Source organism: Neophocaena asiaeorientalis, unplaced genomic scaffold (assembly GCF_003031525.2).
Source record: "Neophocaena asiaeorientalis asiaeorientalis breed wild unplaced genomic scaffold, Neophocaena_asiaeorientalis_V1.1 scaffold251, whole genome shotgun sequence".
NCBI lineage: Eukaryota > Metazoa > Chordata > Mammalia > Artiodactyla > Phocoenidae > Neophocaena > Neophocaena asiaeorientalis.
In genome coordinates this window covers 258,272-283,921 of record NW_020173377.1, presented here as the reverse complement: position 1 = coordinate 283,921, position 25,650 = coordinate 258,272, and the positions used below count along the sequence as shown (strand labels likewise).

Here is a 25,650-nt window from a genome sequence, read left to right as displayed (position 1 = left end):
GGGCACGAACCCGTGTCCCCTGCATCGGCAGGCGGACTCAACCACTGCGCCACCAGGGAAGCCCTCAGAAGAATTCTTAACTACTGTCTAAATCAGCACCCACTCATTCCATCCTGGTCCATTTTCTGCATGACACCCATCCCACTGCATCATTTGCCTGTCATTGCTCTCCCCTCGTATTTCCAGTGCCCAGCACACAGTAGGTGCTTAATCAGTACTAAGAGAGTAACATCACAACTGCAGAATACAGAAAGCCCTTCAGTCCCACATTAGTTAACTGACAGAACATCTGGCCTCCTGAATAGACAAGTGGGCAGGGCCTTTTACTGAGAGGCCTGTAAAGCAGAGGGTCAAACACTGGCCAGGGCCAGCTTGGGGAGGGTCAGACAGCTACTCACCAACCGATTCTCTTTGCCTCTTGCTTCACGGCAGAACTTTATAAGTTCTTTTTCAATAGAGGCTGGTGAGAATGTGACATCTCTGTCTTTGAGGTCCTCGTAAAATCTTCCCAGATAAGAAATACAAACTGGAAAAGAGAGGGAAGGGAGATGCTCAGCAATCACCAAGTTGCACCGCAATTCGCCAGGAGGGAACTCCGTCAGCAATTTTAATAGGAGACACGGAGAAAGGTGAGTTTTTCCATCACCGATTTTCTCAGGTGCCCACAGGTAGACAGAACCGCGCTCCGGGTTGCTGGGCCCCCTGGTTCACCCAGGGCATACGGGGAACGAGCAACACCCAATGACCCACAAACGGCTCCTCCCTGCTTTTTCCATAAAGTTTAAGCCGAGACTGAACACGTGTCCTTGAGATGGACTCACTGTGACCTCATAAATGGACAAACTGGAGGCCGAAGAAAACAGCGATCCAAATGCTGCTCATTTCCAAATACAACACCGAACTCCGAGGTGCGGCTTCGCAACCCCATCAGACAAGGCGCGGTGCCCATGGCCGGCATGGAGCCGGGAGCCCCCTGGCCGGGAGCCTCTGCCCAGTGATGGGAAAGGACCAAAACTCCAGCGTTATCTCAATTTCAGGCCAAGTTTTCTGCACGATCTAGTCCCAGCTTCTTCTCGTCGGACCAATGTTTTGTAGGCCCAGGAAATGTTTTCTAAGAGGCCCGGCGTCGGCCCTTCCTCTGGCGGACCCCGCTGGGGCCGGCCGCCCCCGCCGCCCCCGCCCGTATCAGCCCCTGCCACTGGGCCGCTCAGTGGTTTGGTTAGGTTCGGCAGCGCCGCCGCCAGGCGGGCCACAGCGCACGGACCCCCAACCCCGCAGCACCTTCGCAGTCGCCCGGCCGCAGCGCCCGGCTGCCCGGCAGCACGCTCAGAGCCAGCGCCACAGCCAGCCCGTGCGTGGCCCACATCCTCCTCCACCCGCCGCCGCCGCCACCGCCCGACTACACCGCGCCCGCAGAGCCGCGCTTCCTCCAGGTCCAGGCCGCGCGCCGTGGCTCCCCATTGGTGGGTGCCCTCCGCGCCCTCCCACACACCATGCCCTCATTGGTCCACGCGCCTCGGAGCCCAGACGGGCGGCTCCACGCTGCCCTTCCCCATTGGCTGGTGGCGTCGCCCGCCCTCGGCCCTAGACAGTTGTCGGCCGCTGATTGAACCAGGGCGGCCGGCAGGAAGCGGCCGTGGAGGCGGCGGAAGCGGCTCGGGCCGCCATCTTGGGTAGGTGACCCGGCAGTGGCTATGGCGGAGTGTTGCTGGCTGAAGTCGGGTTGGGCGCTGTACCGCGCGTGCTGAGTTGGCTTGCGTACTCCCTGTTCTGGGCCCCAAGCCGGCCCGAAAAACTCGCGGACCTCCCCGCCCAGGCCCCGAATTGTGGCGCAGGTCAGGGGCTCTGGGGCCAGCCGTAACCCAACAAGGCAGGGACGGCGGGGGGCCGCAGGCGAGGCTCCGAAGAGGTTTTTTTCCCCTTTTACCTTTTTTTTAAAGGATCACGTAGGCGGGGGGAACCAGACTTCGGGGAGCCCCTGCGGAGGCTCTGGCGCCTGCGAGGCCGGCGGACCACGTCCGAATTGCCTCAGCAGCTCAGGCACCCACCCGCTTGAGCCCCGGGTGGACGGAGCCCGCCTCGCGCGGGCCGTCAGGGATACCCGGGCCGGGGTGGGCAGACTCTGGGCTGGAGGGGCGCCCGTAGGAAGGGCTCTCCTCCGGGCTGCCTTCCCAGAGCTCAGAGAGGCACCCGGGCCAGGGTTGGTTGCGTGGCTTTGGGATCAGAAGCATCCCGCCTCAGAGTGGGGAGGTCGGGGGTTCGGAGGCTTGTCCCGCACGCTGGTAAGAGGTGCCCCCCTTTTCCTCACAAGCCTCGGAAGCCTGGCCGAGGTGGCTGGCACCCCGCCTTCTGCTTCCCACTGAGCGCTCAGGGCCCTTGGCTGCCCTCATTTCCAGGGCAGGGCTTGGCTCCCTGTCTTTGAAGGCAGGACGTGGGAAAGGTTGGCTCTGCGCTCAGGGCAGAAAGGAGATTTCTATGGGGCTAAAAGGGCTTGGAGCCCAGCGGCAAGGGTTGGAGAGAGGCACTTGCGCTGCTCCCAATTCAGTGAATTCAGCGGGTCAGTGTCAGGTATTCATCTTTAATTCACATCACAGCAGTCAAAGGAGTGGGGAAAGGGGGGAAATAAGGTGGCAGATATGTACATTTAAAATTCACATTACTTGTTGGATTTAGAACATGCTACCACAATATATACAGTAAAATACCTTTTGGGACACCAGTACAAATTTTTTTTCTTTAACTTTGCTTTCTGGTACAGGTAAGACCATTTTTAAGTCACTTCTTATTTTAAACATAAATACACAAAAGAAATGGTTAGAAGTTTTCTTATTTTAAATAAGCACAGAATGCCAGAGGTTAAAAACACATTTATATAGGGCTGAATACCAATTGGACATCACACTCTATACATTTTTTGCTCAAATTCCTGTACAAATACACAGCATTCAAATAGGTATTTACAAATAAGCTTGAAAGAATGAAAATCAGTATTTCACAATCTTTTCAGAGGATTCTCATCTCTTGCCTCCCACTTCCCTTCAGACTGGCTGATTCTCCAGTGAAAGGAATTTGGATTATGTCCTTTTCATGGAATTAGGGAAAATGGAGAGGGAAAACAAACTGGGCTCACCCTGTATAAAGCAAGGCCAAATGAACCCACATTCCACTCTCTACCCTCCCATGCCACCAGGTGGAGAAGGTAGATGTTCTTATGTGAGGACTGCCTTGTCCAGGGATTGAGGTTCAGAAGTGCCCTAAAACCTAAATATGCCCTCCTACCTAAGAAATCCAGAGCTAGTCCCTGTCACACTTGTGAACACCAGATGGTCCAGGCCTGCCAGGACTGACCCACTCTGCTTGGAGTCACCCTTGAAGTATCAGAAAGGACCCACAATGGTGATAAACACTCCCAGACGCCCTGAAGCTAATGCGGCCCCCCAATCTTTCCTCATAGGTTACTTGCTGGCATTCCTATTAAACAACTTGGCATTTGTTTACAAGTGAAAAATACCCTAACCATGGAGGTCAGATGGGCCAGCAGAAGAGGAACTAGGGGAGAACATACCTGCTCAACAAGGAGAAGGCAGCCGTGGGACCATCACAGTTGTGAATGCAAGCAAATAAATGTTTCGTAGACTTTTTAAAAGTAACTTAGAAGCACCCTGGTAAAATACTATTACCACCCCACCCTATTCCCCCAAATAATAAACCAAGAGGAAAATCGGTGCCCTGACCTGAAAGAGTTTCCTATAAAGACACCACTACCTTCTGCCCAACAGACTGGGGAGGCTGGAGAAACTGCCCTCCTGCCCGCCCTGAACCCTGAGTGGTGGTCCTCACGGGCCTGGAGCTGAGGCCCTGCACTTGGCTACTGAGAGAGGATAATTCAACCTGTGTGGCTCTCTGCTTCTAAGAGGAGAATCCCTCCCACCTTTTTTACCCAGGAGCTTGCTGAGCCTGACCACAAGTCCTCAGGCCTTAGAAGCCTGGCTGGGCAGCCAACCCCACTGCTTGGAGGTAGTGCTGAAAATCCCTGATTCAGGAGCTGATGACAGGCACTCTGGCCACTTATGAAAGCTTTGAGGATTTCCGGCCCCTGCCACACCCAGCCTCACTCCTGTATCAGCTTGTTTCTCAACACGTGGCTGCCCGGGCCCTGGGGAGGAAGGTGGCGAGGGTAGTCCCTCTGGCGCTACACCCCCACTCAAGCTCCAGAGGATAGGAGATAACCACTGCAGATCCATGCACCAAGGGGGCTCCTGCAGGGCACGGGGTGTATTAAGAGTGGAGAGGGGCAAAGGGTCAGAAATAAAAACGATGGAGGGAAAAATCCAAGGTAGAGTAGGAGGCAGGGCTGGCCCATGGAAGCCTGGCAGTATGCCCTGGGCATGCAGTTAGGCCAGGTCACATGCCTGAGCTGGCAGGTTGGCCTAGCCAGCCTCTCAGTTGCACACTCCTGGATGGAAGAGGGAGCAAGTGGGCAGACATTTGTGCAAAATGGCTTGTAGCCCCCTTGTCCACCGGTGACGTAGTCAATGTGGTCCTTGCAATCCCTGAATACAACCGTGAGCTCTTCTGTCCACAAAGCAAAGGAAGAGGTCCCTAGTGCAATTCCCATTCTTCTGTGCATCTCTTTCCTGGAGGGAGGGCCTGGGCTCCTACCCCCCTGGGCCCTGCAAAGCAATCGATTCTGTCTGTGCAATATCTCCATATAGCTCCACATGGTCTGGAACTGCAGGAGGAAGAAAGCATCTACTCCACAAAGGAAAAAGGAAAACCCATAGAAATGGAATGTAGAAAATGAAATAAAAAGAGAAGCCACAACCCTTCATGCTGCTGTGGCCTCTGTACATGGCAACACACGAGTTCACGGCAGTAGAATGTAGACTCGGGGTGGTTCTCTCCTGAGTGCCAGGCCTCTCTGGCTCCCTGCGGGGGGACTTGCTTTTCAGACCTGGAGTGGTGGGGCAAGCTGCTCACTGAGGGTGGTGTCCTAGCTGCCTCCCTACCGCTCATTGTTCCCCTCGGCTGTGCTCCCAGGCCATGCGAGCCTGCTCTTCCTTGGTGCTCCCAGGAGGCAGCGAGGCCTTGCGATGCAGGCCCCGAGGCCTCTCGGCCTCCTCGCGCAGCAGCACACCCTCGTCATGCTCCAGGGCTGGCAGGCGGGGGTGGTAGGGCTTGGGTGGCAGCGCAGGTGGGTCCATGGGGTCCTGAGGGATGACACATCCCGGGGCTGAGTGGCTTCGGCACGGCTGGGCCTTGATGGAGTCCAGAACAGCGGACTCAGAGAGGCTGTAGTGGACGGGGAGGTAGGGTGGCTCAAGATCTTCGTCAGCATTCCAGGCCTGGCTCGGCACGGAGTCCATGGTGTCGGTTCGAGGAGGGGCCTCCGAGGAGTGCCCAAAGTTACTCTCGCTTAGGGAAGACACACCGCTGCTGGCACTGCCAGACAGCGTAGAGTTGCTGCCATCCAGGCCCGACTGGGGGCTTGTGGGGGAGGCTGGGATAGGGTGGAGAGGAGACTGCAAAAGAAAAGGTAAAAATGTTAGAATCCCTCTTTCCAAACAGGCTGGCTGGCCCACCATGGGAAGAGAAGACCAAGAGTCTGCTTATTAATGAACTTTAAAATAATCCTCATCAACAGCATGTTTCTTGTTTCATCATCAGTCACCCCCAGCTCTTCCCTGCCCCCAAGCCAGTGGAGCCCCAGAATCACCTGCATTTCTGTGGCTAAAAAGTGGCCCTGTCTTGGCTGCAGGGCAGTTGTGCCCCCTGAAGCCATGTCCCAGGCTGCTGGCTGTGGCTCTGGGGTACAGACAGAAGGGCTGGGTCATCAGGCCAGTTGGCGAGGGTAGAAAGAACCCTAGTGGGCCAAGGGCCAGATGAGTGCACTCTGCTGCTAAAATCTGTGACAGTCTTTTCCAATTTGCAGAAAAGTTAATGAGTTTTTCGTAAAGGTCTGGTATCTGATGCTTCTTGCTTTGAGTGGACTCCAGTTTAAAGTGTTCTATGATCCACCACAGGAATGTTTCTTTATGTCTTGAACTGTGGTGTGTTGATAAGTTGGGTGTTGGCAGGGAACCCCCTGGCTTCTCACTGCTCGTTGCTCACATACTCTGGGTACCATGTGTTGCCGTCTCCAGGACCCTCTGACTTCCCTACCCCCATCACATTTGTTGCAGGACACATTGGTCATCTGCATCCCAAGTGTGGCTCCGGCCACCCCCAGCTTCAGCCAGGCTGGGATCTCAGGGACAGGAGCAGGAGAGGTAGACCTCAGGTGTCCCAGGGGTGATTCTAGCAGCTGAGATGGCTCCTCTCAGCTGGGGCTGTCACCTTAGTGCATTACCTTGCGCAGGGTCCGGGCTGGGAGGGCCGGGGGGGTGTCACCCAGGGGGTGGTGGAAGGCGTCAAAGTGTAGGGAGTAATGACCTGCAAAGGAAACAGAACCAGAGCCTCAGCTGGGCCCTTCTTGCGCTGCACGTCAGCATATTTTGCAGGGCCAACTGGACAGATGTGAGTCTCCGGCAACCCCTCAGCATTGAAGGCCACAGGAAAACCTCTCTTTTCACTGAAGTTCTCCAAAACACAAGCTGCTGGAGTAAAGACACCCATGCCACACAGGAGGTCAAGAAGGTCGAGTGCATCAGAGCCCATGGAACAACAGACTGCAGACAGTGGCAGCTCTCAGCCTGCTGCTTGGCAACGACAGGCTGGTGAGTATCGTGCTTGGCATGGTCAGTTCTGATGTCTTCAGCCTCCACGGTTGGAAAGGCCTCACTGAGCTCACCTGCTGTGCTTGGAAACCTCACTGACCCCAAAGCCCAGCAGGATCCTTCCTGCGGTGGAGATGTTTTTTCCTTGGCTGAGTCGGCTCATCTTCTCAGCCTGGAGGGCTGTTGCCCTTGCCCGTGAGTAGAATCTGAGACTGGGGACTATCTGGGGGACCCGCTGGAAGTCTTCTTACCATGCAGCAGGCTTCGGGGAGGCACTGGGGGGGCCAGGATGCACCCCGTGTGGGCAGACAGGAAGGGCTGGGCCTCTCGGGCTCCGCTATCCAGGCTCCAGCTGCTGGGGGCTGCTGGCACCGCTGAAGGGTGAAAACAGATGGCATGAAGGGAGGTTACTTCTTGAGCCACCCTCTGAGAGAAGCCTGTTCTACAGCCTATGGCTTCTGCAGGTGCATACTATGTACTCAGCACACGTGGGAGTGGCACGCCAGCTCCTAAGACACAAAACACTGGCCAAGCAAGACACTGTGGCCCACAGGGGACCGTGGTCAGGACAGAAGCCACTTAAGAGGATAGCAACAGAGTGAACTGATGTCCGAAGAGTACTCAGGATACGGTAAGCGGAGAGAAAGTGCAGCAAGGAGTGAGCGTCTGCAGCCTCCAGGACTTGCCAGGAGGAGAAGAGAGAACAGAAGAGGTGAGAAGAGGAGAGTCAAACAGGCTGATGGGACTGCAAAAAAAGAGAGAGAGAGAGAGAGAGAGTGCGAGTGCACACCTATGGAGAGTCTTACCAAGGTCAGGATTCAGGGATCTCCCATAGCCCTGGCCCAATGGGAAAAGCAGGGAGCAGGATGGACGGGCAGCAGAGACTGCCTCCGTCCACAGCTGGTGCACGGCCAGGGACTGGGTCCTGCCCCCAAGCTGGCCCCACAAAGAGCCTGTGGTAAGTACAAGCTTTGCCCATCCCTGTTGCTTCTGTGCCCACTGGCTGGGCTTGGGAGGCACAGGGGTTTTCTAGGTAAGGACTGGTATTCACTGTGCCTGCTGGAGGAGAGTCTAAAGCCCGTGAGTCATGGCCCAGGTCCAGCAGGGACCACTGCTTCCAGAGAGGAGGAAGGGCTGTGGAGCCCATGGGTGCTTTGGGGCATGTAGAGAGGCCCAGTTCCTGGCACCCACATGCTATGGATGCAGGGTAGAGTGGGCCCTGGACAAAGGGAAAACACAGGGTGTCCACCTATGGTAAGGAAGAAGTCCAGTGCCAGAATACTGGCCCGTCAGCCACAGCTGGGGTGAGTGACTTTGTAGGAGGGGAGAGGAGAGAAGGAATGGCTGGACCTTGGGGTCCGAGGAGCAGGAAGGGGGCATGTGAATGCTACTGGCCAACTCCTCCTGGACAACAAATAACACAAGAAATATGCCCTTTCTCTGACAAAGCCAGACAGGCACCAATTCCCTTTTGCGCTCTCCTAGAGAGAGAAGCGGCCTACCCACTGGCTTTGTTCTGAGGCAGTCATAGCTAAAGTGAGCCTGACAAGGCTGGGGTCTGGGTTCTTCCCACTCCAGGTCCTGAGTGGGGAATGCCAGGGCCTAATGGGACCTGAGAGGCTCTGGGAGGGAAGGAGCTAGAGCTTAGCCGTTGAGGAGGATGTGGCCAGGAGGGGTTGGGCCCCATGTGGTCCAGGGATAAGGTGATGGGTGATGTCCACCCTAGTCCTCCTCACTGGTCAAGAACTGCTGTGGGCTTGCAGCAGAACACAGGGTAGAACTCAATGACCTCAACAGCTTCAGCTCTGAGGAGCATGGCTCAGTCTCATGGGATGGCTGACGGCTGGTGGCAGAAGGGAGGGTGTGGCAGTGATTGGGTAGACAGACACTCAACTGTCCACTGAAGGGAGGAAAGGATTCTGACTCTGGTGAACACCAGGTGGATTCCACCAGAAGGCCTCCTCAGAGAGCCTGAGCCACCCTAAGAACTGAACAGGCCTATTCTCATGTAGGCTTTCCTCAAGATGCAGCATGAGCTTCCTGGTCCTCAGCACTAAGCCTCCCTCTCCCGAAAAGGAGAAGTTCCATCTCCATAAAAAGCCACCAAACCTCACTGAATATGAAGCTTGGAGGTGGGTCTGGGCAGCTTCCCCAAAGGGGCTCTGACAGCCCAAGATCTCATGTGCACATCTGGACCCCGGAAGAACTGTGGGACTGCAAAAGTTTACCCACAAGGGCCCAAAGGATCTTGCAGGTAGGAATGCTATGAGGGAAGAAAGCTGGCAAGGCTGCAATGGTGTACAAAGGGTACCTGCCTGAGCCCCTCTGTGTGAACCAGAAATCATCAAGCTCACCCTGTAGCCTGCTGTTGGTGACCACTGAGACCAGTGAACTCGTGCCATACAGCACAAGTGCGTTGGGGTTAGTGGAAAATCTAAGATGCACAGACCTATCCTAGGAGAAGAGGGGCAATCCCCACTGTGTCCTGGTCATTTCTCTCTCTCTCTGTTATGGGCCACCACTGGCCTGAGGTCCCCTGTGCACAGCCCACAGCCTCGAGGGCAGGCTTGCTTGGTCTGGGAGTCACTGCCTGGCAAAGAGAGACACATGTAAGTGAGAAGTGGAATTCTCATGGGACTCAAGATCCTGATGACAAGAGAATGGTGACAAGTATGCACAGTTCCTGCCCTGGAGGATCCAGGTAGAGACTTAGGGAGTTATTACTCTGGCCTGTGTGTTCCCCCTAGGCAAATGTCTAATTTGCTACACACTGAGCACTGGCTTTGTGGCTTAAATGGGCTTGCTCTGGGCTCAGCCTTTGTTCTGAGACAACCCTCTTTCCTTCCCACACCTGGGAGGTGGGCATATCCAGCTTCTTGCTGCAGCTTGGTCTGAAGCCTGAAGCTCTTCTGGGTCCAGTTGGCGTTAAGGTCCTGGTCTGGCCACCAGCACCCAATTGAGCTCTGAGCCCATCTGTGCTTTTGGCTAGATCTGTGATTGCTCCACAACTCAGGTAAAGAGAAGCCACTGTGGATTCTGGCCCTCAAGGCCAAAAGGGCACTCTGTTTTGGGGCACAGGTGCAGGGGTCCAGGTAAGCCGCATGTTTTAGGGATGTGCAACCTTGAGGCTAGGAAGGCATCTTCAGCCAGAATCTCCATGCCCTTTGTGGTTGAGTACCCGGTGCCGATGCCTACCAGGCACTGAGGTCACGGACCCCATGTGTGGTCTCCTTAAAGAGGACAGAGAGGCATATCCTCCATGATGAGCAAGGGAGGAACAATGACAGTGAGAACAGCAGACAGTACTTGGTGAAGAGGTGCAATGATGACATGACAACAGCTTTGGAGGGACATGTTCTGATGGGACAGCAGGTTGTATTGCTGGGGACTAAGTGTGCCCTAAACTCCAACAGATGGAGGAGAGGGGAGGGGAACCTACAGGGAGTGGGCTGACATGGGCCGGTTCTGTGTGGCAGGTAGGCTTAGCATAGTCCCCACACAGGTACTGTTCTATGTTAAATGAACTCAGGTCTCCATGTTTGGGCCGGGGTCATATGGGTCCAAGTCTGGTTCTTCCTTCAGCTTGCTAGAGCAGAACATAGGGTAAAACTCCACTATCTATAAACAGCCTCTGTTCTAAGTATTGCCTAGTCTCATGGTATAGTTGTTGGACTTGCAATGTGTAAAAAATGGACTCACAGCAGCTGCAGGCCAGAGTGGCTATAGGAGGAACTGAAGTCCCTTGGACAGGACTGTCTCTGGGAAACTCACTTTGCCATGGCCTGTCCTTCCCATTATTCTTGGGTGCATGCTTGGCCACAGGCCTGTTCTGAGCAACAAGGAGAGGTCCCCATGGGCCCAAGTTGAGAGGGACCAAAGGGGCCACAGGGCCTGCTGAATTCTGGGGCTGGTCGGGAGGAGCCCCGGGGAGTGGCTGCCCACCATTTGCATACGGCAGCCCAAGTTTTCATAAAGGTGGGCTCAGGGCAGGTGGCAGCTGGGGCTTCTCAGAGGGTGGGCCCTGGGGAGGGAGAGATACAAACAAACAGGATCCAAACCTTAGCATCAAGCCAGACGTGGGTTAAATAGTGAACACAGGAACTGGTCAGGACTCTGGACAGATAGACTGGCCTGGGCGTTACAGTGTGGCTCAGCCTTGGCCAGCTGGTGCTCAGGGACAAGAGTCAGACGCTCAGGATGGGGATAAACATGGGAGGAGGCCACCTGGGAAAGGGAATTATACCTTTTTCAGCCACAGACAGATTGGGATCACTGCAGGGTTTGCAGGCTCCAACCACTTGCTGGAACAGGGCCCGCTGGAAGTTTGGCAGCTGAGGGAAGGAGAAAAACATCAAAGAGTGAAAACAACCAGTTACACCTTGGGGGCAGTGTTGTGGGCCACGGGAGCCAGGATATTCCAGGATCAGATGGAAAAATCAAAGCAGTGGTACAGCTCATGCTTGAGATGTGTTGAGAACATCAGGCCAGCTGGAAAACTATCCACGCTATCTGGCTCTGAGTTCTGCCATGTGCAGTGTTTGAGGGTCCACCCTCCAGTGTCTCCCTGGGCTCCAGGTTGTCCTGTACCTGGCCAAGAAAAAGGACACAGGCACCCGAGGGTATCTAACTGTATCCTTCTGTCCTGCCAAGGAGACACACTGGTAGAAAGGATTTAGGGACCCCTTTCACCCCTGAGCACTGGCAGGTTTAGTCTCCTGGAGATGCCCCACATGCACAGGCCCATGTGAGCACTGAGGGTAGGGAAAGGGAAGCACTCAAGCCCAAAGTCACAGACAGGACCTACTGTTCTGATGGGCAGCTGCCAGGCAGACCTGCTCCTTCCACCTGGCAGGGCTGACCAGGCACAGGGAGGTACTGCTGGGGAAGTCCTGGCACTCTGGGACTAGGTAACAGTTGTTTGGAGGTGACTTTCATGGACCCTGACAGAAGGGCAGGGAAGACTGGATAGGAGGGGAAGGAGCTAATCCCTGCAGCTTCTTGTTCAAGGGCCCCATATAGGATATTTGGAGAGCTGTGCAAATGGTGTGGAGAGTAGTCCCAGCGGGTAGAGAGGGGCTTTCAGGTGGATGGATGGATGGATGGATGGATGAAAGAGGCAGAGTTTGCCCCAGTGAGGATGTCCTTCACACACACAGGGAAGAAGGCCATTTTCTAGACCCACATCCACCACTGCCTTCTTGGGACAGAAAATAACCAATTTTCTCTGCCAGACTGTTTATAGATGAGGAGTCCAGGAGGCTGGCCAGAAGGATAGAGAGCCACACAAACAATGGTGGTTCCAACCCTGCCACCACTCTACCCACAGCTGTACTCCATCTGGACTGCTGGTCCTCACATTCGCTGCAGTTCCCATCTAGGAGCCCAACAGCCTTCTGAGGGTCTTATGGCAGAATGAGGGAGGCACGAAGGACAGTGCAGAAAGCCTAGCAAGTGCAACGAGGGAAGCCCAGGCCAACACACTTGCAGCAAAGGGCAGACAGTAGGCTGGCTCCATTACCTGTCCGTTCTCCAGGATGGCTGCTGGATACATGGCACTGCTTGGGCGATCCCGGTGTGTGGGCAGCAGCAACATCATTTCCCGGGCATGGCGGTACTTATCTGGCAGAGAGGGAGAGCCTGTAACCAAGTGAGAACAATCACGCACAGATGACAAGCCACAGATGGAGGGCCCAGAGGGCAGGCATCCTTGGGGCCAAGGAACCAGGGTGGGTATCCTCTTGCAGTTGAGGTGAGGATGAACTCAGCAAGCACAGGAGGAATGAAGCAGAGCCTGGTGGTTAGATGGTGGCGGGGGCTGCACCTGGCATCCCAGCCAAGGCACACATACTACAGCCTGGGGCAATGCAGACTCCCGACAGCGCCCTCACCATGCTCAGAGGCAGATCATGAGGAGAGCTGGGGACTGGAGCTGGGGCCCTAGAGGCCCTCTGCATCCAGCACTCTTGGGAGATGGGTGTGGCCTGGATGCTGAGCTCTCTCAGGGGGCCCAGGAATGGGCCCAGGCCAGCTTGCAATGGAGCCATCACACAGAAACAGACACACTCAGATAACACAGCAGCACAGTTCTTACTTGACACACTGTTTCTACACACTTACCTTCTCCAGACACCACTGGCCCTGTTCCCAGATGGCTCCCTACCACCTTTTCCCAGATTCCAAGCCTCCAGTGCCTGGCCTCTGCCTTCCTGGCCATCCTACTGCAGACCCAGCCAGAGTGGCTGGGGGCCCAGGGCCCTGCACACAGGGGGCTCTCCAGGGTTTCTAAGACTTGCCCTTCAGTGAACTCGGGAGTCATGGAGCTAGTCTGGGACTTGTGGGTCTTTAACCCAGGCTCTTGAGTTGACTTGGTTCATGCCCTTCTCTTGTGAGACCTCCTCTGGCCTGAGGGGCTGTTATGGAGACCAGATGTGGTGTGGCTTAGTCCCCATTGATGCAGGCCACAGCTATGGGCCCAGGAACCTGTCAACCAATCGTCCTCAAGGGGACCTTCCACAGAAGTAGTGAGAATAAACTTGCAGGCTTCCCTTGGGAAGATATAATTTAGAAGGCCCTCCAAACGTGTATCACTCATTGTGCCAAACACCAGCACGCCCGTGTCAAACTAGTGGGAGGGTCACCTGGATCCCAGTGCCCCCTACTTGCCCACTGGCAGCTCGGCAGCCTCTGGCTGATTCAAGTGGTTGAAACCCCTCTCTGTGGTGTTTTCTTAGTGAGGCTCCATCTGAGAGGTGAACCTGCAGCTCAGGAGGCGGTGTGTCCCTGAAAACCAGGGTCTCTGAACCTTCCTGTGAGTGTGCCGTCCAAGCACTGTCAGGGTACAACTAAAAAAGGTCTTCTGCAGCCAGGCGTTCTTGAGATATGCCTCTTGTACTCATTTTAGTCCAAGGAGATGAGGCTTAAATACGTTGAAGAAGTCAGTATATTAAAAACAAGTAAGGCAATTATTATTTAAGTAAACTTCTTCCACAGCTGGTCTGAGCGATACTGTTTATAGAACCTCAGGGCTGGCTCTAAGACCTAGTTTTAAAAATATCCTTCACTGAGAAGGGAATGAGTAAAGTATGCTTTTTTAAAAAACTAGGCCTGAATTGCTACTATTTGGTGATTTTTTCACTTACATCAATATTTTCTTTTAGAACTTATGCTCTGAGGCAACCTCAAAAAGACGGCTGTGTAAAGAAAAAAGGAAAAAGGCTCCTAATCCCACTGGTTTCTATAGTGCCTTTCCAGGAAGAAAGAAAGAAAGAAAGAAAGAAACTCTGAATGCTCCCTGGGTCCTGCTGGCCACATCTCTGGACAGGGGTACCCCCAGCTTGGTGTGCACAGAGACATAGCCCCTTTATACCAACTCAGTTACATCAAACTCATATCTAATACCCATCCCGCACCAGGCATGTGGTTGGAACATGGTGTACCGCCTTGCTCAGCTTGGCCATGGTCCCTCACCTCACGGAGCTCACAGTCTGGCTCACCAGGCCAACCCCAGATCTGCACACTCAATATCCTGATACATGTTGCAGGGCTAGGATGGAGGGACAGCAGCCTGCAGGCCCCAGGGGCTATGCTGAGGATTTGTATCCATGTTATGGAGGCCTCTCTGGTGCGAAAACAAAAGAGTGCTCTGTGCTACCACTAGATTTTCTAACTCTTTCATCTTACTTCCTGCCCACTGTTGTCTTCCCTGGGCAGCCAATACCATTGTAGGAGAGAGTGATGGCTACTTTTCATGAAAACATTTAAACACCACAAGGGCTTTTGTGTCACAGGACTTTTGAACTACTTCAGTTGTAGTCTGGTAAACCCCAGGGGGGCTAAGTCCCAGCATGACTGAGTTATTCAAGGAGGATCAATCAAAATCTCCATGTTTCCTAGCCCCACTCAGCCTTTTGACCACCAGGGGGCGCTGCCGACGTACAAGAGTTTAGACTATGCCTTGCAGGCCATTCAACTTGAAGGTTTCCAAAGCAACAAGAACCACAGCAGAGTGTCAATGGGCACGGCAAGGAAGGCTATTGGTGACATGACCACTCCTGGGAGTGGGGAAAGTGACTCCAATGCAAAGGACTCTCCAGAACACTCTCCAGTGTGGACCCCAGAGTGGGCCATTCTGTTTCTTCGGTGACCCCAGTGCATCTACTACTTCACCTCCCACATTTATCTAAAAATATCAGTCTTCCTGTATGACACCAGGTCACAGTCTGTATCTTCTCTCACATGTGGGCTCTCCAGATGGGCCTACACATGGATTGCATGGATGTTGTAGCCTAGAAGTGACTTCCTGCTCTTTCTTAATAGCCTCTGCTCTTATCACGATTCCCCGCTTTGGGCCCAGTTCTATTTAACCATTTTGTTCACTTTTATACTTCATATCTACTCCAGAAAAGGAGGGAGCTCCTATCAGCCTTTCACTATATGATATTCTAGAGTTTGACCATCATGATAGCTTACCTCCAGAGATGGTGACCATCAATGCCTTCCCTCCCAAAACGCACATGCCACTCCTCACATCATGAGGTGCAGTCTTATTCCACACCCTGGTATTTGGGTTGGCCTTAGTGACTTGATTAACCAACAGAATGTGGCAAAAGGGATGTTCTGGGACTTCCAAGGCTGGGTAATAAGAAGTCTTGCAGCTTTTGCCTGGGTGTCTTGGAATGCTTGCTCTGGGGAAAATCGGTTGCATGCTGTGAGAAGCTCAAGCTACAGAGAGAGGTCATACGTAGGAACTCAGGTTGACAGCCCCAGCTGAGCTCCTGGCTGACAGGTACTATCACCTGCCAGCCACGTGAGCGAGCCATCTTGGATGTCCAGCCTAGTTGAGTCTTGAGATGATTCCAGCCCCCAGTGACATCTGACTGCAAGCTCATGAGAGACTGCAAACTGAGAATTGCTCAGTGAGCCCTGTTAACCCACAGAATCACGCAAGATGATAATAAATTGTGGTTTTAAGCTGCTAAGTTTTGGTGGGTGGTTTATTATGCAGCAATTGATAACCAAGCCATTTGAAATAAAAAGGGATCACTTCCAAACAAAGAGAACATAACTTCTCTCTATTCAACTCTGAGGGTGTAAGAGCAACGCAGACTTCTTACTGAGCACTCGTAAAAGCTTGAGCTGGAAGGACAAACGTGGTACCAGAAAGACTGTGAGGTCCCTGATGGCGTCTTTGTCCTCTTCAGGGCACCGAGTACGAGGCACTGCCTAGGGGAAGTGTCTGAGCAATGTCAGAGTGAAGTGAGTTAAAATGTCCATCCTTTGCTGCCTCTGTTTTTATCAATAATCATGGTTCAGAGATCTGACTTCAGCAAGAATACCCAGCTACAGACTTAGATATGGCTGAGTATATCTTAGAGAGTGTTCAGGTTAGGAAAAAACCCACACAACAGATTAGATTACAAAATCTGTTTCTGCAGTTCTATTCAAGAGCATTACCTTAAGACACTGCAAATGCTAACCTCCACTACAGAAGTCATGGCTGACTTATCAGGGTTTCCTTCCTTTTTATTCCCCAAACCATCTTCTGACGTACCTTCTTCATAGCACAAATCACTGTTGCTTCTCTATGTTTGCAGCCCTCACATACTGACAAATCTTCAACATGCACCCGTTTGTTGGATCATTTTTCTTCTTTAACACTAGAAATACCTGCTTCCAAATGCTGGCTCCCCTTTTTTGAGTACCTTGGTCCATGTTAGGGAGGCAATCATGGAAGTGGAATGGGCATCAGACTGATGGCTGGCAAGTGTAAAGACTCAAACTCCAAAATCAACTTGGCCACAAACTGGTTGGATGGCCTTAAGCCCCTCTCACTGGACCTGTTTCCTCCACAGGGAATGAGGGGTTGGGCTGGATGCTTCAGGTGAAAGTCTGTAACTGTGCCTGTTGCAGCCTTACCCCCCTTCTGCTGTCTGCTGAGGCTTTTCCCAGTTGGCCACTGCATCTCTCTCTCCATCACTGCTACTGTGGGCCTTTCAGGTTTGTGTGCTATGAAAGAAAAGTTTTTTTTTTTTTCCCTCAACGACCCTCTATGTCATACATTTGTGCTATTTCTGTTTATCTTCATAATAATGAGAAGAACAAAGAGACTCCACCCCTCTGAAGCCTGGAAGCAACAGCCAGTGACTAGCTGGTAAGCTCACCACTCTCTTCTGCTACTATTCTGCACAGCCAACCCTGGGAAGTGCTAGATTTTAGTCACCATAGCTAATTTCCATTCCACTGTGAATGCTTCTATCTAAAAGGACAGAGAATCAAATTTTACTGCAGGAACTAGAATCAGAATGTGAAAAAGATGCTGGCTCAGAACAATATTTATTCAACTGAACAAGAAATCAAGCAATAATTGGCAAAGTTAATAGCTTTTTACAGAGACATCTCTCCTGATTAAGACTTTCCCAACTGAACAAAGATTTTTTGGCTGTTGTTACCGTTTATAATAATATTTTCCAGGGTTAATTTTAGTCTTCAAATTTAATTTTCATACTTTTTCATCATGTTTGATTATTCAAGACAAAACTCACTTTTGCCTTAACTTTGAGCTTTATTCTTGCAAACACTTCAATGGAAAAGAACTGAGCTTTCCCCTAGGCTGTGTGTCCTCTTACTGAGGTGGAGATGTGATGGCTAGCTACCTTGGTGGCAGCATAGCTGCAACCACTGCTCCGAGCAGGGTCTGAAGCCAGCCAGAGAAAAAGATTTGGAGGTAGGACCCCTCGAGTCCTTGGTACTAAAAGCGCAGGTGAGCATTCTCTAAGTCACAGGGCCGCTTTCAAACACATAGCCACAGATGAGAGGAGGACAAGTGGGGCCCATGAGGCTCTCTCCTCTCCCTTCTGCAAGCAGCGCCCTGCCATCCTTACCTCGGGCACTGGAAGGGGCAGAGGTAATCATCTGGGATGGTGCTGAGTGAGTGGAACTCAGGCTGGAGGAAGAAGGGCTTGCCTGGGACGAGGACAGAACAGAGACGTTGGTGACTGAGCCCTGGTACCTGGGGTTGGGATACGCGAGCTGCAAATGGAGAAAAATTAGCAGGATAGAGGTCTGAATGGCCAGGATTGTAGACTGGCCCAGAGTTGGCTTCTTCATGCCATGAGGTGCCCAGACCCAGTGTCTGATACTGTACCCTTGCCCTGATGGAGGCCCGGCTGATGGCCAGCACTAAGGGTCACCTATAACCCCAAAGGAGCAGGGCTGCTGGGTAGACTCTAGTGATGGTGCCCATGGAGGAAGCAGGACTTAGCCATCAGGAATGCCAGGAAGGAAGGCAATCTGTCAGAGGAGCTTTCCCATGGGATCTCTAAGAGTAGCCAGGACTGAAGCTAGATTTCCTTCTTGGGAAAGAAGGCCTGGGAAGTGCAACATGGGATGGTGTGGAGGGAAGGCAGTTTTGCTATAGCTCTGGGTGTTCTGAATTCAGGAACAAGAGAACTAGGCAGGGATGCCAGTCCTCAGGCCAGCAGAGAGGTGAATCCTCTAGGTATGGTGCCCTGGCCCATTCTCCTTGGACAGTTCTTGTACCTGCATGTGATGGTACAGGTCCTCAGGAGCCTCGCCCATGGAGCTGTCACCCAACATCACCACGTTTCCAGCTTCGCTAGATGTGTGTGAGGAGAGAGAGGATGATGAATGGCGGCCGGTCCCCATCAAGTTCATGGGGCTGTGAACAAGAGTGGGAGATAGGGAGGAGTCAGGTCTGGAGCTGAGACACTTTGCTAGGTGGTGAGGGGGAGAGTCATGGGTGTGTATAAAACAGCCATCCCCACGCCTTAGCCATCACTGGTTTGGATGGTTCCATAGCCAATGCTCATACCCATCTGAGGCCTGCAGCAGTCCTGAACCCCACCAGAGGCCCCTAGTCTGGGAGGGCCAACGGTAGCTTGGCATAGCCTTGACCTAGAGTTAAATGGTTTATGGCCACTCAGTCTGATGACATCACCAGTGTCACAGGAGGAATGAGAGATATGCTGAATCAGGTCAAGGATCCCAGGTCCTCCTTGCTATGGGGTGTTTACCTGAGCCAGTACCTACACCCGGATGGGACCTGCTCCTAGGTCAGGGTATCTTCCTGGTTTGGGGAAGCTATCGAAATAATTGGCTGTGAACCATCTGCTGGCCTCCTTCCATCTCTGTGGCCACAGGCTTGCCAACAGTTCTCTTCTATCAGTTCTAGGCAGCCCCCCATTCATTCATTCCTTCTTATTTGCTGAGTACCCTCTGTGCTGACTTGCTGCTCACATTGGAAAACAAAGCCAAGTGAGGGCTCCTCTCCAGGGTCATCCCCTGGCCTGGGCTTCCTGCCCTGGAGACTTGAAGTCTCCCCAGTGGAGCCCCGGTGACCAGGACTCCTGAGTGCAGAGCAGGGACGCCTTGATGTTCACATCACCATGTTGTCCTCTTCCTTAAAACCAACTGGTGATCCTCATTCACCCTGGGATCAAGTCCAAAGGCCTGAATGAACCGAGCCCGTCCAGAGCTGGTCCTGGCCCTCTTCCATGCCCTGGAATCCTGCATTCCAGCCACTTGGCTCTCTCTGTAGTGCTGAGCAGACTGGCTTGCTCATATCTTGAGGTGTCTGCACATGTTAGTGAGTTTGCCTGGATCTTGCTCCATCACCTTCCTAACACCAACTCTTTTCTGCCCAGCAAACTTCTACTTACCCTTCAAAACTTACCCCAAATGCCCCCTCCTCCATGTTCCCACAATACCATGTATACTCCTCTGTCACCCAGGATTACTGGATGCAGAGTGTAGATCCTGTAGCAGGAGCTGTGTGTTTGCTGTGCACATGGGTAAGAGGGCACGTGCGTACACACAAGCACTATTTTGGACTTCCTTGCTCTGATCTTTGACATTCAGACTTACCTTTGTGGAGGGGACCCTCCTCAGCCCTAAAGCCATACCTGTGCCGGTGGGTCATCTTGATGTTCTCTGGGCTCATGGGGCTATGGGATGCTAGGACATTTCCCCGTGGGGTGCTGGTGCCTGAACATGCAGGACTTAGCTTGTCCAAACCTGGAAACTCCTGTTGAGAAACGAATGCCCCTTCATAATAAATAATTAAGAATAAAAAAGTAATTAAGAGGTGAGAGGGAAAAGCAGGCTGGTGGCAGGAATGTAAATGAAAAAAAAATCATATACTGTTGGCTGAACCTGAACTACGACTGGCTTCTTTTGGGCAGTGACCCCTTCACGACCAAAGCACCCTCCTAACCACACCACAGCCTGGGGAAGAGGCTGTGAGGCCTAGGTCAACCCACTAAGAGCACATCTGGAGTAGGCTGAGGTTAGTCTGAGTTCACAAGAGTGTGTTAACAGGCATTTATCACTATAGAAAAAGTAGAACAAGAGCTGGGAAACAGAAGAGGAAGAACTGATTATCATCTGTCAGACAGTGGACACCTCTTACATAAGAACTGGAGTTGGGTTTTATTGGATTGCTAAATGGCCCAGCTCTCAGTGACCTGGGTTAAGTTGTCTGTGACACAGTCTATGGGGAGACAGGACACAAAATCCTGATGCAAGTAATTAGAAAACAGTACAGTTCTATTTTTGCATAATTAAGTATGTAGACATCTTGGCAGAAACTTTTGATCCCAAATCCTCCTGGGTGACAGCACATTGGTTTGAGTCCCTATTTGTGACTCTGAGGAAACAAAGCACAACTGTCCAGGTTTCCTGAAGTCCTTCACAGTCTGTGGGCCTTAGGTGCACTGGGGATGTTTCTGAGCTTGCCCTGAAGAAGCAGGAGGTTTTCCACTCCCTTCTTCCAAAGCAAGCAGAAGGCTGAAATGTGCTTCTGCAGCTGGAGAGGACACCTCCATGTATGCCCTGGAGACCCTGAGGTATGTGGGTGAGCATTTTGTGCCTTTTCCTGCAGTGACCTGACAGCCTGCATGCTAGAGAGCTCCCCCAGTGGCCAGGCTCTAGCTTGTCTGGGTCACCTGCTGTGATGGGGAAGTTCACACACAGAGAGACCAGAAGTTTGTGCTCAATACCACCTGAAGCCTACTCTCAGCCAGACAGCATTCCCTGTAAGACCCCTGGAGGGAAACTAGCCCCGGAATACAGGCCCTGCTTCTGCGCATCAGTCCTTGGGTCAAGCCCTGCCATGGAGACCTAGGAGGCAGGTCAGAGTCAGGGAGATTTTCTGGGGCCTGGGCCAGCCCCAGAACCTGCCTGACCCTTCTAAGAGAGGCCAGTACAAAAGTACTGCCCAGCCTAGGCTTTCTCAGATGTGAGCCTGGGTCATCAGACATGATGGAGGAAGAGGGAGGGAAGGGAGGCAGGGGGTTAAAGAGGAAGGGAAAGAGAGGGGAAAGAGGGAGAGGGAGGAGAGAAGACTGGCTCAGGCTATGCCTTACCTCTGTAGGTTCTTGGGATGAAAAATATCTCCAAAGAGATCCCTGCATGTGGGCCGTAAACTTTTCCTCCTCATATGAAAACCTCTCTTCACCAGCACAGTGCACTCAAGGACATTCTCTGTCCTTGAATATGACTCCTTCTTAGGGAGGAAGTGAATAAGAGGATACTGGGTGTCCTTCCCCTGGCTAGAGCACCCACCTCTGCCTCCTGCTATCCTGGGGTGGGAACAGCTTTTCCTTCACGTTCGCCTCTCCAGCCCCTCTTCCCACCCCACTTCCTTTGGCTTGCTGCACAGGTCTGGAGGAAGTGACACCTGGTGATACTGCAGCAGGAACAGGACAGGGATCAGCTTACGTGGTAGAGACTGGCCCGCATCATCTGGAACTGATCAATCAGCTTCTTATGCAGAGGGCGCATTTCTGGGTGCACGAACTTCTCATGAACTGCCAGCCCGACTCCAAGAACATGAACCTATTAGGGTGATAGACAACACTACTCCGTTAGCCAAGGAGCAGACCTTGGGTGCTGCAGCTATCCAGCTATCGTGTGGTGCCTAGCCTTTCCCTCCTAGACACTGGCCTCCAACCCTGGCAAGACATACCTGCTCTTGCATGAGTTCCTTGAGCTGAGTGATCTTCTCAGCATCTCCTGGGTGCTTGGTGATGTAATCTTTATCAAAGAAGGCCTGTGAAAGAAAAGGCCAAGTCAGGAAGACTCTTCCCAGGGCTACTACTAAGAGTCTGAAGGTGCCACCTGAAAGGTAGCCGGTCTGCCTCCTAGCAGGTACACACACCAACGTACCTCTAGCTTGGCCTGCTTGAACCTCCAGCAATCACAGATGTGTTTTTTTGTGTCTTAAGAAGGACCAAAGGTGACCAAGTAATCTAAGCCTGAATGCTGGTCTCAGCCCCTCATGGAGCCTTGCTGGCTTGGGTAGGGCAGGCAGGGCTGGTGGCCAGGGTGAGGGGACTAGTTTCTTAGCGAGCCCACAACTCACTTCTCGTGAAGGGCTGGGCTCTCAGGCTCCTCTTGGAGGCCACTTAATATCCTTCCATCATCAGATGGATTACCCATCTGTCAGAGTTCAGAGAATAAAAAGGAAGAAAAGGCCCCATCAGAGAGGGGGAACAATGGAAACAGGGAGTGGCAGGGAGCTTAAAGCTTCATCCCAGGACCATCCTTGGTCAGCTGAGGTACAGCCAGGAGAGGGCTTGTTGAGAAGGCTTCCCTCAGACGCTGGAATCTCAAGGAGAGGCGCCTGAGAACTGCTTTCCCAGCCAGGGTTTAGTCTGAGACCCCAGCTCACCTCTTGGTAGCGTGCAATGCCTCCGTTGACAGCGGCGTCAATGACGCCATTCAGGCACATGCTGAGCAGGTTGATGTTGCCATGCACCTGCTTGTGCTGATACTGGCTGATCAGGGCCCGCAGCTCCTGGTTCTTATTCTCAACCACTTGGATGGCATTCTCCAGGGGGCTCACCTCCACCTGGGGGCACACAGCAATGGTGTCATCCCAGGCACAATGTCAACCCCTCCCTCATCACAGTCCTGACAGCAGGGATCTGTGACCTGTGATTCTGATTCCCCGCCCTTGTTCCTGTGGAGCTGGGACTCCCTGAGCCCTTTCTAATTTCCTCTTCTAATCTGTAGGCACTTAGAAGTACAGTAAATAGAGAAGAGCACCAGTTCTGAAGTCAGAGGTCTCTGGCTTCCTGAACTTCAGAGAATAGTTTCTGCATTCATAAATTGTGAGAAAAAAAAATACCTGGTGCCTAAGGGTGTTGTGAATATTAAATGAGAGAACGAAGGTGCACAAAGCCTCCAGCAAAGGACTGCCTGTAGCAGCCTAGGCCAGGTTGGCGGCCTAAGCACTCTTTCTCTCTCTTCAGTCCTTAGAGAAAGGCCCCCAAAGCAAGAACTGAGGAAGCAGCTGTGAAAATGAGCCCCATCTGAAATGTGTCTCACCAGCTCCCTCCTCTCCACTTCGAACCACCGAGAGATGCCAGGCAAGCTGTGGGTCAGGGTCAGCGTGGTACGCTCGATCCACAGGCTCTGCAGGGAAGGCACAGGTAGGTTTAGGCCATTAAGTGATTTTTACCATGCACTCCCTGCCCGAAGGGTGAGACACTGATGAGCTCCTGAGAATGTGGGGCTTGCCCCGGCCTCGCTATAAGCACTGCTCCCACTTCCCTAGATTTGTTCACCTTGAATTCATTCTCCTTGTCCTTGGGGCCTTTGTGAAAAGGCCTGTCGTACCGGAACTTCCTCACATTGTTGACGCGGTAGAAGCTCTTGACGCGATCTGGGACCCTGTCCATCTGCAGGACGTCCACATAATCTGGAATGGGCGTCACTGCATAGATCTGCAAGTCTGGGCAGGAAGTGAAGGAGAAACCCAGAGAGACTGAAAGAGAGATGGACCTGAGTGGCTGACCCCTGTCATCCCCCCAAAGGAGAGAGGACCACCACAGCCCTGTTCCCTACTGGCAGCAGCAGCATTTCAAGAGGCAGATCAGACCCAAACACAGACTGAATCTCCCTATCTGCCCCTCTCCCTGCTCCAGCAGTCAGTCTCCTGAGCACTCAGCCAAGGTGAGATGTCAACAGCTAGGTGTTCTCCAGTGCCCCTTTAAGAAAGAAGGGAAAGGGGTCAGGAGAATGCAGGTGCCCACCCCACAGAAATGAAAAAGCTGCAAGAGCCTGGGTCTGCCCACTGTGGGTAAACTATATTTACTGCAAAACAACATTTTAACAAAGTACTGTGGCATCTCTGTGGCAAGATAACATATGGGAGTCTACCTGCCCTCCTCTCTCTGGAACAAGCTTGCTACAGTCATGGCAACCGTCATGAGGTGTTCAAGGAAGCTGTGTGTGGGGAATGAGGGGCAGGCCAATGTTTGCATTCAGACTTCCAAGTGCCTCAGACCCCCCGTCTCCTCCCCCATCCCCAGAGCTGTGCCCCCGTCCTGCTGGCAAAGGCTCTGGGTAACAACAGATGCACGTGGGAGTAGAGCAGGACACAGAAGTGGAGTATCCCTGCAGCAAGAGTCCACAGTGATTGCTGCTGGCTGCCTAGGCAGACCCTTCATATGGCAGGGTGGGAACTCAGGTGCTGGCAGCAGCCAACCAGAGGGATAAAGGTCCCCCTGAAGCTCAGCTGATGACCAGGCCCCCATGGCTAAGGGCATGCCATGGCCCCTCTGTGAAGCACGAGTGCCCTGCTAAGTGTCAGTCAGTAATGAGAACACACTCTGCTTCAGGACTTACAGGTAACCTGGCCTGTATGGCCAAGGACATGGCAGAGGGGTAGCTGACTGGGTGGGCCTCACCTCCCAGGATCCCAGCCCTCCTTCCCCTACTAAGTGTCAAAAGATACACTGGGCATCACACTGCAGGATGGTGTCGTCTGGGTGGTTGGGGTGCTGCATGGCGACAGCCTGTGGGAACTCACTGAGCATCCTCTGCTGGAAGGCCTCCAGCCTCTCGTAGTCGTGGCCACGGCACACATATTCTTTGTTCTGCCACAAATGGGAGAGCACACTCAATGCCTCGCCTGCTGCCACCCATCCCCTGCATCCTCATCCCACAGACGTGTCCTAGGAACCCCTGTGGTAGGCATGGACACAGCATTAAGTCTCTGCCTTAAGGGAAATGATGGTCAAGAAGGGTAAGGGACAGCAGAAGGGAGAAATGCACTGTGGTGTGACAGCCCGGGGTGGGAGGTACGGCAAAGGCTGCAGGAAGCTTGAGGGAGGGAGGGCTCCTCACACAGGAAGGGATGCAAGTGGGGAGGCGGGGTGAGATTTTGGAAATAGCCATGCCTGAAAAGAGTCCTTGGAAGGTCCACCTGGGTTGGCGCAGTAGAGATGAGTGGGGGGCAATCTATGTGGGTACAATGACAACCAGGGCCACAAGCCAAGACAGGAAAAGGCACAGCAAGCAGGAAGGTGCTTGTGGAGAACTGGTGGGAGGGTGACTGAACATGCCTGCAGGTGTGTGCCAAGGAGTATCACTATGGGTGCCACCAAGTAATTTAGAAAAGGGGGTGATCAGGTGTGTGTTTTCGTAGGATCACTTTTTTTTTTTTTTTTTTTTTGCAGTACGCGGGCCTCTCACTGTTGTGGCCTCTCCCGTTGTGGAGCACAGGCTCTGGACGCACAGGCTCAGCGGCCATGGCTCATGGGCCCAGCCGCTCCGTGGCATGTAGAATCTTCCCGGACGGAGGCACAAACCCATGTCCCCTGCATCGGCAGGCAGACCCTCAACCACTGCGCCACCAGGGAAGTCCTCTTTCTTTTTTTTTTAAAAAATAAATTTATTTAGTTTTGGCTGCGTTGGGTCTTCATTGCTGCGCGTGGGCTTTCTCTAGTTGCGGCGAGTGGGGGCTACTCTTTGTTGCGGTGCACGGGCTTCTCATCATAGTGGCTTCTCTTGTTGTGGAGCACGGGCTCTCGGCGCGCAGGCTTCAGTAGTTGTGGCACGTGGGCTCAGTAGTTGTGGCTTGCGGGCTCTAGAGTGCAGGCTCAGTAGTTGTGGTGCACGAGCTTAGCTG

At 53.0% G+C, this 25,650-nt stretch overlaps 2 protein-coding genes across 2 annotated transcripts in view; both read right to left on the bottom strand.

Annotated features, from left to right (window-relative positions):
* MANF (mesencephalic astrocyte derived neurotrophic factor) overlaps window positions 1–1,503 on the bottom strand; it is a 4,076-nt gene extending 2,573 nt beyond the window's left edge. Inside the window, 4 exon segments of the mRNA XM_024746520.1 lie at window positions 399–526; window positions 1,282–1,376; window positions 1,378–1,464; window positions 1,466–1,503. Coding sequence (XP_024602288.1) covers window positions 399–526; window positions 1,282–1,376; window positions 1,378–1,464; window positions 1,466–1,503 — 348 coding nt within the window.
* Window positions 1,504–6,854: 5,351 nt separating this feature from the next.
* DOCK3 (dedicator of cytokinesis 3) overlaps window positions 6,855–25,650 on the bottom strand; it is a 203,857-nt gene continuing 185,061 nt past the window's right edge. Inside the window, exons 36-47 of the mRNA XM_024746488.1 lie at window positions 24,475–24,616; window positions 23,303–23,469; window positions 23,064–23,150; window positions 22,405–22,584; window positions 21,700–21,783; window positions 21,453–21,569; window positions 19,637–19,758; window positions 18,255–18,393; window positions 17,597–17,744; window positions 12,235–12,353; window positions 10,960–11,047; window positions 6,855–7,090 (exon numbers count right to left, since the gene is read on the bottom strand). Of these exons, the coding sequence (XP_024602256.1) occupies window positions 6,936–7,090; window positions 10,960–11,047; window positions 12,235–12,353; window positions 17,597–17,744; window positions 18,255–18,393; window positions 19,637–19,758; window positions 21,453–21,569; window positions 21,700–21,783; window positions 22,405–22,584; window positions 23,064–23,150; window positions 23,303–23,469; window positions 24,475–24,616 (1,548 nt within the window). The 3' untranslated portion in view covers window positions 6,855–6,935. The remainder of the gene's footprint in view (window positions 7,091–10,959; window positions 11,048–12,234; window positions 12,354–17,596; window positions 17,745–18,254; window positions 18,394–19,636; window positions 19,759–21,452; window positions 21,570–21,699; window positions 21,784–22,404; window positions 22,585–23,063; window positions 23,151–23,302; window positions 23,470–24,474; window positions 24,617–25,650) is intronic.